Raw genomic sequence first — 11,191 nt, 5'->3', positions numbered from 1 at the left:
TTAAAAAAATAACTTCAAATTGAGAAGGACAAAAGAGACTCTGCAGCAACAAATGAGCTTAAAACCAGCTTAAAATATCCATCTTTTAAGCAACACAGCATCTCTAATCGTAATTGTTGCCGTTCCATGTTATAAAGCGATATAACAGAACAAAACTTCTATATAAATGTCATTCAGTCTTCTGAATTTTCGGTAATATCAGTTATGTAAACATTAATACAGACAGACGTGCGCATAACCTCTCAAAGCGGATTAATATACCAATATTTCATGTTATTGATATTATATATATATATATATACATATATATATATATATATATATATATATTCCTTAAGAATAAATGAAAACAAAATCTAAGCAAAAACCTTAGAAAAATTATTTAGATCACAACTAGTCTCTTCCACAAGCTGTTAAGACCTTTAAAAAACCAGTTAAGATAGAAATGATTTCTGAAAAGTGTTTAGTTTTATCGTGCTTTAAAATTTGTAATATTTGCTTCGCACAATAACAAAGTTTGCTCGCTAATCCTGATAATTACAAGTGCGGATTTCTTTTTGCCTATATATATATATATATATATATATATATATATATATATATATATATATATATATATATATATATATATATGTGCGGCAAATATATATATATGTATATATATATAAGCGGCAAAAAGAAAGTCCGCACGTTTTGCCGCCTATATATATATATATATATATATATATATATAAGCGGCAAAAAGAAAGTCTGCACTTGTAATTTTTCAAAAACTGCAAATTTTAGCTAAATTTAATATAACTGTTTAAACAAACTATACCTCATTTGATTCGCCTTTTATTCTTCATTAATTTTACCTGTTCATATTTAACTTAATGCTTAATGCCATACATTTTCGATAGGATTGAGGTCTGGAGATTGTGCAGGCCAATCCAAATACGGAATATAATGCTCTTCCAGAAGCCTCTTGACATTGCCAGCTGTGTGAATGGGAGCATTATCCTGCATGAAGATGGGATTATCATCCAAATTCCGACCAAAGTATGGTAGAAGATCCTCAGTCAACATATTAATGTATTTAGTCAAATTAATTCCACCTTGCAAGCGAACTATAGGCCCTGGACCATTGGTACTAATAATGCCCCACACCAAAACTCCACCACCTTGTAACGTTGAAACTGAGCACCTAGGATTAAATTCTTCGTTTTTCCTCCGACAGAGGTACTGCCTACCATCACTGCCTAGCCTACTGAGCTTGCCTTCGTCGCTAAAAAGCACTTTTGGCCAATATAAAGCGTCATGATCTTCACTTCATCTGACGAAGTCCAGACAGCGCTTTCTGTTCTTTACAGAAATCATTGGTTTTTGTCCTGCAACATATCCTCGCAAATTAAAGTCTTTTAATCTGTTCTTGACAGTAGAAAGAGAGCATTTTTAACAAGATTGCGCTGTTCTTCGGTTTGGGGTGCCGTTTCAAATCTGTTTCTTAGGCTGCGGATTTTGATAACATTGTTTTCCCTGTTAAAAGTAACTCTAGTACAACAAAATTTAGGGACATCGTGAACATTACCGGTGTTTGGTGCTTTGCAGTCTTTCGTACTGTTTTCTCATCACATTTCAATCTGCGGTCGATTTCTCGATTTGATAAACCAGAAAGGTGGAGATTAATGAGCTCCTGACGATCACGTGGTATATGAACTAAATGTTACGTTGTATAACCTGGAACAACAACAATTACGATTAGAGATGCTTTGTTGATTGCTGGTGGATATTTTAAACTGATTTAGGGTCGAAAACTTAAGCTGGTTTTAAGCGAATTTGTTGCTGCGGACTTTCTTTTTGCCATCTCAATTGAAGTTATTTTTTTAAATTGACGTGAACCCTAGAATATGTCAATTAAAAGTCAAATATGAACAGGTAAAATTATAGGTAAATAAAAGGCGAATCAAATGAGGTGTAGTTTGTTTAAACAGTTACATTAAATTTAGTTTCAATTTGCAGTTTTTGAAAAAATTACAAGTGCAGACTTCTTTTTGCCGGCACTAATATATATATATATATATATATATATATATATATATATATATATATATATATATATATATATATGCATATATATATATGCATATATATATGCATATATATATATGTATATATATGTGTGTATATATATATGTATATATATATGTATATATATGTATATATGTATATATATATATGTGTATATATATGTATATATGCATATATATATATATGTATATATGCATATATATATGTATATATATATATATATATATATATATATATATATATATATCCGTTAAAACCTCATGAAGAATTAGAATTGCAAGTCTTTCGTGTGCTCGGGGAAAATAGACTTTTTTGTGCTGTAGCTATTATTAAGTCGTTTTTAGTAGTAAATCTCATAAATTCTATCGATTTATGATAAATGTTTTATTTTCAAAAACGATCTTACGTCATACACAGTCTGGTGAGAAATAAATTAAAATATAAGTTTTTGTAGTCTTAAATATTTTTTAATTCGGATAGTTGTTTAATGTTAGACCAATGTATTTTTAAATGGTTTAGAGCTATTGGAAAGAGTTCCCGATAATCAAATAGAATATTTGTGTGGCTTATTGATTCATTTTATATTTGTTAATTTTAAAATGCAAGTTAAAATATCAGGATATAATTTTTTTTTTGTTTTCATATATAAATATGGAAATATGTAATAAGGTTTGTCATTTAGGAGCTCGAATGTCTTTCTAGCAAATATCTTTAAATATCCTGCGCGATTTTCTTTTTCCCCATTCTCGATAGGATTTAAAACTTCAATCATTTTACAAGACAAACTCAAAAAAGCAATGCGTAGAAAAGACCGACCTGTTTTGGAACGAGTTATTAACGAGTGTGTAGCGGCTGGGATGCCTGAATTGGATGATGATATTCAAGAGGCGAGAGAAATTCTAGATATTCTCAAAGGAGGAACAGGAGGTTAGTAGTCAGTTTGTATTCTTGTATAGATATTCACAAAATGACAATTTTCATTTGTATATTTCAAAAATTCTATAATACGTATGAGATTTTAATATCAATTTGAATTAATACTTGAATGCATTATTTTCTTCAGCTAATGTATTCTCTTACGTTAAATTCTGACCCATTTAGATATAAGATCTCCAGAATTTTTGCGCGAGCAACTAAAGTTGGCCATGAAACAAAAGAATCAAAAGAAATTGGCGACTGTAATTGAAGAATGTGAAGCCGCAGGTTATTTGGAATTGAGTTCGAGATTACAGAAAGCGCGGGAAACTTTAGAGGGTCTTGTTGGAAGCTATGGAGGTCAGAAAAAGTCTATTCATCTTTGTTATCAGATTTATTATTCTATTTATATATTGCACGTTTAATTTTGCTATATTGAGGCCTATATGTATTTTACAAAGTATACTAGTTTATCTATCTTTTTTACTATATGTAGAAGTTTAATACCTACTGTTACATTAGTTGTGTACTTACCTTAGTTAAATGCAAGTAAATGTCTTGGCTTACAGGCTGTATTTTATTTCTTCTATTTTTGTTGATTATTTACGGAAGAATAGTACAAAAATGTGATGCTCAAATACACCAAAGATCATATATTTGTAATCAGCATATATATATATATATATATATATATATATATATATATATATATATATATATATATATATATATATATATATACGATTTATTTACATATATTTAGCTATTTATATTGTTTAATTTTTAGTATAATGTATGCATCTATGTAACTGTTTGGATATGATGTATATAACTTGCTTCTGACTGAAAAATTGGCTTATAAAACATATGTGTATTATACATACGTATATACAAAGATCGGTGGTTCCTTCATGAACTAGGCACATTTGTAATGACGCCGAAGTTTTTGTTTTGAAAAACTGATTGATACGATTAATAAAATCTTAGATTTTGGAATCTAGAAAACTTGTTATTTATTCATATACTCTGCTGTTATATCTTAAAAAACATTGAATTATTAAAAGATTGGTTATTATCAAGAATAGTAAATATAAGCATATATATTCACACACCTATATATATATGAAATATATATGCATATGCAGGCGTGTAAACCCAATAATATTGTATAATATTTAGAATTAAATTAATTGTATTTCATCACACTTTTTTGTTTTTAAATTATGCCTGCTCGATGATAGGAACCAAGACACCTGAATATCTACGTGATAGACTCACCGACGCTCTTATGCACCGTGACAAACCACTGTTGGAGAAACTTATAAACGAATGTGTAGCCTTAGGTTTTCCAGAACTCGAGCCACTCATAGAAATGGCAAGAAAAGTATTAGAATCTATGGAATATGACGACGAAGGTGAGAAATATTTTATGTATGATGTATTAATCGTTACAGAGTAATTTAAAAGAAACAGGATATTTAGGTTTAGATATACATTGAACATTTACATGTAAAAATGTTTCTGTGTATAAGTTAAATAATAGGAGTTCATAGAACCAAGACTGCGTAAATGTCAATGTAATGGACATTTTGTCTAACACAGAACTAATAGTTCTAACTTCATTGAACCAAATGAATGACAGTCAGAATTGCAAATAACAATGTAATAGATTTTACTGACTTGAGTAATAAGAGAAAAGAGACGTCATATATATAAAACCTTTAAGATAAAATTATTAGTGGAATATTTATACTTTACATAATTATGATATATATACATATATATATGTGTATATATATATATATATATATATATATATATATATATATATATATATATATATATATATCATGGACTCTCCCATCGATTTCGACGTATCCGATTCTTACAACTTCGTCTATTTAACCTTGTGTGTGAGTCTCAGATGACATTTCAGTCCAGAAAATGATCTACAAAGAAGTCCACAAATTGTGCAAGAATGTGGATTGTTTGAGTATATGGCTGGGACAACGGACGATACTTTATTTTTTTCCATAATTTGACGCAGTTTGACAATGTTTGATACTGAATTTTTCATAATGCCATTGAAGCATGTAGACCTCTATTCATTCCTATCAATCACAGTCTTCGAGAGGAAGTGACGTTTATTTTAGCAGTTAAGAGATTGCTTTTTAATTTGCCCTTGCACATACGTAATGGTCGGCCTACTGCCCGGTGATCACTGTCAAGTTGACTGTACATCAATATTTTTGGAATTATTTCCTCTTGCATACGCAAAATATGACATGTTCAGCACAGCTGTGATTTCATGAGAAAGGACCAAATGCCCAACTTTTCTTCATTATAAGAGATTAAATGCAAACTGATCACTATGTAATATATATAAAGTTTGATATAAAATATAATTGATTTTTATTTTATAAAAATGCCGAATTAGTGTGTGAATTTTTGCTATATTTTTGTTAGGGATATCCAGCCCGTTCGATGATATTCTCGGTGAACCAGACTTTCAATTGATTGACGATGAAGAATTAACCGAAGACGATAGACAAATCGACAGGGAAGTGGAAGAGCGCGATTTAAAATATGGTTAGAAGTCTTATTTACTCATCTTACCATACCAATTAATTATTTTACGCATTAAAAATCATTTTAGGATTTATATTCGACAGCCATTGTGTCAGCAATATTGGATGGAAACCTATAAAGTAGAAATTCAGTAGATTTGAGCTTACATAAAGTAATATTAGAAATGCTTTTAAATTATATTATTATTCACATATACTTAATGATAGACGAACCTATAATTTAATGAAACATTTTTATACTGTATTGTGTTCTTTTTCTATGTTGCGATTATAATTCAGTAACAAATGAATATTTACGAAGTGTTACTAACAAATTAGTGAAAACTTGTCAGTATATTGAAAATTTAATTGAATTTACTCCTATCAGTTTTAAGAACTGGATTTTGGTATCATATAATTATGTTCTCAGTCCAAAGTGAGAATTTTGACCGTAGTATTTCAAGTAAAACAAGAGAAACAGAGTGACAACAATAATAATCCTTTTTTAGATTGTTAAATGGGATTATTTTAATATTTTCTGTAATACTTTTTATTACAATATGATTATTTTCAGAGATTTTGCAAAATTAATTGAAGATTTTATTGTACAATGATACACTCGATATATTCATCTTTTTCTAATAACCATATTAAGGAAATGTAACCAAGTTATTCTATGTAAAATATGTTCGCGTATTCTCTCTCTTTCTTTTTCTCACTCTTTTTCTCTCTCTCTTTATATATATATATATGTGTGTGTGTGTGTGTGTGTGTGTGTGTGTGTGTGTGTGTGTGTGTGTGTGTGTGGGTGTGTGTGTGTATGAGCACAAAGTTTTCATTTTTATCAAAATGAAAAATTTATTTGCTGTTCTTGTTAGAAACTATTCATCTTGACCCTGAATGTCTGCGTGATAAACTGAAGAAAGCCATGAAATCCAGAGATGTAGCTGGTTTGGAAATGTTAATAGAAGAAGCAGAAAAGTCGGCTCTTCCAGAACTTGGTTCAGACTTACGTAAAGCTAGAGACACCCTTGAAAAACTTGGAGGCGGACGAGGAGGTTAGAACTATTAGTATTTTCAAGTATTTTCAAGTATTGCTTTCCTATTAAAAACCCCTGTAAAATAACAGAAAGTATATTGGTGTGTTACTTGCATATTATGTACATATAGAAAGAGAACATATGTGCATAATGCATAGGATAATCTCAAAAGTTGATAATATAATATCTCTGCCAAAATATAGAAACATTGTTATTATCAGATGTTCGTATTCAAGGCATATATTTAGCATTAGATAATAGAAAAAGAACAGCTTATTGCAAAAGTTAATTTTAAAATAATGTGTATATATTTTAAATTTGCATTCGTAATATATTATAAACAAATAATTGTCAGCAATAAGAAATAAGTATTTTCTATTTTACATTTGTAGATTTTAATATGTGGATATTTATTGTATCATAGGAACATGGACGATATATAATTTACAACAATCCTCCGATTTTGAATGATCTATTAAGGAGGAGAGAAAAATACTATTTTAATTTTGTATATAAACTTTTCAACTTGAAATTATCAGGTTCAAAGACTTCTGAGAGTTTGCGAGAAAATCTGAAAGAGGCGATCAAAACAAAAGATCGAATTGTGTTGGACAAGGCGATTAGTGAATGTGTATCTGCTGGAATGCCAGAACTGGATGCCGACATCCAAAAAGCGAGAAGTGTAGCAGATATTCTTCGAGGTGGAACCGGAGGTTAGACAAAAGTTTATCACTATATGATTCTAGCTGATAGTCCATACATTTAGCACATTTCACATATTGTTAGAAATACTTTCATATGTAATGAGTATTAGTAAAATAATAAAATTTTACTTATATATATATATATATATATATATATATAGTATATATAAAATATCAAATTTATATGTGTATGATACATATTATATATTATATATGTGATATGATATGTGATATGATATAAAACATAGATGCATCATATACGTGCAAACATTTTATAATAAGATAGTGTTATAGAAGCATATGTATTATAGTTTTCCTGTAATTGTAGATATACAATATACAGAGATAATAAAAATGTATATGTTTGCGTATTGATCCATGTTGCATTATATTGATAGAGTTGATATTATCTTTGAATATTAACTGACTGTTTATTAGATATACTTCATGAATAATAACTATTGAACATATAAAAATATAATAATTTTATTGTATCATTAAATCTAAAAAGGAGACAATTTTTTGAATTATTTAAATAGACTACATAATTAAAACTTAACGTTGTATGATGTAAAATTGTAAAATAATTGGTGATGTTTGAATTTTATAGTATATTCCTACCAGGTTCGAATACGTATTCATTTAAAACAATCATTTTCCCCATTAGATCTAAAACCTCCCGATATTCTCCGTGACCAATTGACCATGGCGATTAGACAAAAGGACATTAAAGTTCTGGATAAGGCCATTACAGAAGCTGAGTCCTCTAGATATCCAGAGTTGGCAGCCGACCTTCGGAAAGCAAGAGACACTCTGGAGAAACTCGGTGGTGGACGAGGAGGTTTGTTCTTCATATATGCATTTTTAGAAACACACACCCATATACACACATACACATATACATATATACATACATAAATATATATGAGCATATTAAATATGAATTTATTCATATTATATGTGTATATATTGTTGAAACAACGCAGACAAAAGGATACATATTATAACTCGACTGTTCAAAGACAAGAAACTAATGTCTATTTACACCTTATTATATCTAATAGAACTAATACGTTTCAATCATTATGTACAGAATAGATTATATAATTTAATGTTGATGTAGATCAGAATTAATTGAAAAAAAGTGACTTACGAATTGATGCGTCTCAAGAAACCTTCAAATAAAGCACTTTGATTTAGATTTAAAGTTACATCTAAAAGATAAAGACCTGAGTATCTAATGTTTTCGATAAGCCTTAGCAATATGTAGAACTTCTCAAAACTAAAGATCTTGGAAGAATCCAAATATACAAATAGATTTAAGAAGAAAATCTTGCCGTTTGTCTTGAATAAAACATGTCTGAATTAAAGTATGTCATAGTATGTGCTATATCCTTTAACATCCAGGTACATTAGTTCCGGATACGTTAAGTGCAAAACTGAAAGATGCAATGACAAAAGGTGACAAGGATAATTTACAAAGCGTGCTTTATGAATGTGTTGCCGCTGGTATGCCGGAACTTGATACTGACATAAAAAAGGCCAGAGGTGCTCTTATTGGCATGGAATATTCAACAGCTGGAGGTGCGTGCATCATTTTTATTCGAAATCTTTTCATATCTACTTTTAGATGACATGTTTTACATTAGTTTTTTCTCAAAGTGAAACATTTACTGCCAAAACAGGACTTAAGTAATTAAATGATAATTATGAATTAAGTACTAACAGAAGTTTTGTGATATTTCATAATAGGTTTATTATTTTTACTAGCAGAAATATGCTGCTTTTTGGTCGTATATTTTTGCTAGTCTATATAACGAACGAACATATATATACTGTCTACCCGCCAAAAAATAAAAGACGGGATAATTTCTGGCGGGATGATATTCTGACAGACGAACACATACTACGATAAACTTCCCTTTCATAAAGCGGAGACAATTCGTGTAAACATTCTCTCATGACAATATAACAAATATTCCTACCCTGAAAGAAAACAAGAAGTAATGACTGGGAGAATGGTATCATGACAAGACACAGACACTGTACTACTCATTGAGCGTTGATATATAACAATAGTATAGATTCGGCTTCATAACGATAGATATAAATCTCCAGTATTTATAAAAGTAATAGTATAGTTTCGATTTCAGACAGACAAATATCATATATCGATTATTAATTATAATCAAATCCATTACTAAAGTAATTAATTTCACTTAATCATTTCAATTGTTGACAGTGTAAAGAGAGAAAAATATAGAAATAGTTACAGAAACCTATAATTAACAGAGTTTAAAATAATTCCCTATCAAAACAAAAAGGGAAGAAAAAACACAAGGATAAAAATAAATTCCTATGATTATTTATTTTGTTATAAATTATTCATTGTAAATTGTTTTATTGTCAGAATCTTCAACAATAACACTTGGCATGCTAGAAGACGCTCTAGAAAGAGCGATAAGCGAAAGAGACATGACAAGTCTGGAACGAATAATAGAAGGTGCAGAACGAGCAGCATTCCCAGAATTGAATTGGCGCCTACAAAATGCCAGAGACGCACTATACAGTCTAGGTGGTGGTCGTGGAGGTTAGAAACATTGCTTCCTTATAGAACGTTCTTATAATTATAAGTTTGGTATTATATAAAGCCAGGATAGCGTAGTAATATAGTTAGTATTCATTATTATGATTTTTTTTTAAATTGTAAAATTATAATAATATATTATACTTGGACATACTCGTACTAAGAATGCTGTTCAATTTTTAGTTTATAAATATATATCAAACTTTTGATCAAATTAAAAAGTTATATTTCAGTTCGTATTGTTTAAAGGCTAAATTACTTTGATGATGAGTTTTTATATATGTATTACTAACATTATGACTTGTTGGGCGCCAGTTAGATAGTTTTAATGAAAACAAAGCTAGTCTGCAGTCAGTAAAATTTAAAACAAGACAATATACAAAATTAGTTTTTCTCTGTTGGGTATATCTCCCTCTTTTCATTTTCTCCCTCCCTTTCTCTCTATTTAAACATTTCACTCTCCAGATACTACTATTTATATCTTCTGTTTCTCTTAGTAAGTTAGTGATGCAAAAGAGGTGTAAATGAAGCGCTGAAAGTAGGAAAATGAGAGAGAATCTGAAAGAGTAGTCGACACCTTTTTTCCCCACTGACTTATATTAAGAAAATAAGAAATTTCGCATATATTTTTCACACTGTATTATATCAACTGCTTCATTTATGTTAAAATAAGTTGGACGTCAATTCATTTATTCACTTCTGTATCATTGAAATTTTTTCTTAAATTAACTAAAGAAATTAGTACAAGTCCAATTTATGTTCTATTTATTTCCTTTATCATTTAACACGGAAAGTATTTTGAATATGCACTAGATAAATAGGAAACAATTAGAAATAATTAATACACGTAATGTATTTATTTATGATTTAAAATTATATCATGTAAACTGAAAAGAATTTAAGTTAATCGTGACGGATAGTGACCAAGAGTAAGTTGCAAAGAGATAATCTATGTTATAATAATAAAATATACATATATATTCCTGGCACATAAATAAATGAAAATGACTATGTTCTGTAGTTTGTTTAATTAATGACTATATTTTCATTCGATATTACGATGCTATTTACTGACTAATATATATTAACTTTTCAAAAGAAACCGAATTGTAATATATTTTTGATCACTTTTAATGAATAGGGACCAAAACACCTGAAGAACTTCGCACAAAACTTAGAAACGCAATGGAAAAGAGGGATAAAAAATTGCTGATCAAAGTCATCAGCGAATGCGTAGCAGCAGGAATACCGGAACTTGAACCAGACATCGCAGAAGCCAGACGATTGGTTAATATTTTGCGAGGAGGA

At 29.4% G+C, this 11,191-nt stretch overlaps 2 protein-coding genes across 2 annotated transcripts in view; both read left to right on the top strand.

Annotated features, from left to right (window-relative positions):
* Positions 1 to 11,191, top strand: part of LOC145259887 (uncharacterized) — a 575,878-nt gene that overhangs the window by 167,103 nt on the left and 397,584 nt on the right. The window lies entirely within an intron of this gene.
* Positions 7,127 to 9,063, top strand: LOC145259964 (uncharacterized). The gene is made up of 3 exons (XM_080117953.1): positions 7,127 to 7,305; positions 7,964 to 8,137; positions 8,704 to 9,063. Exons 1-3 carry the CDS (start codon positions 7,236 to 7,238, stop codon positions 8,928 to 8,930), a joined length of 471 nt encoding a protein of 156 aa, XP_079974079.1. The 5' UTR covers positions 7,127 to 7,235; the 3' UTR covers positions 8,931 to 9,063.

Source organism: Euprymna scolopes, chromosome 3, assembly GCF_053919585.1.
Source record: "Euprymna scolopes isolate OS-2025 chromosome 3, ASM5391958v1, whole genome shotgun sequence".
Classification (NCBI taxonomy): Eukaryota; Metazoa; Mollusca; class Cephalopoda; order Sepiida; family Sepiolidae; genus Euprymna; species Euprymna scolopes.
Note: the sequence above shows the minus strand (reverse complement) of the source record. Positions and strands in the feature narration are given on the sequence as shown.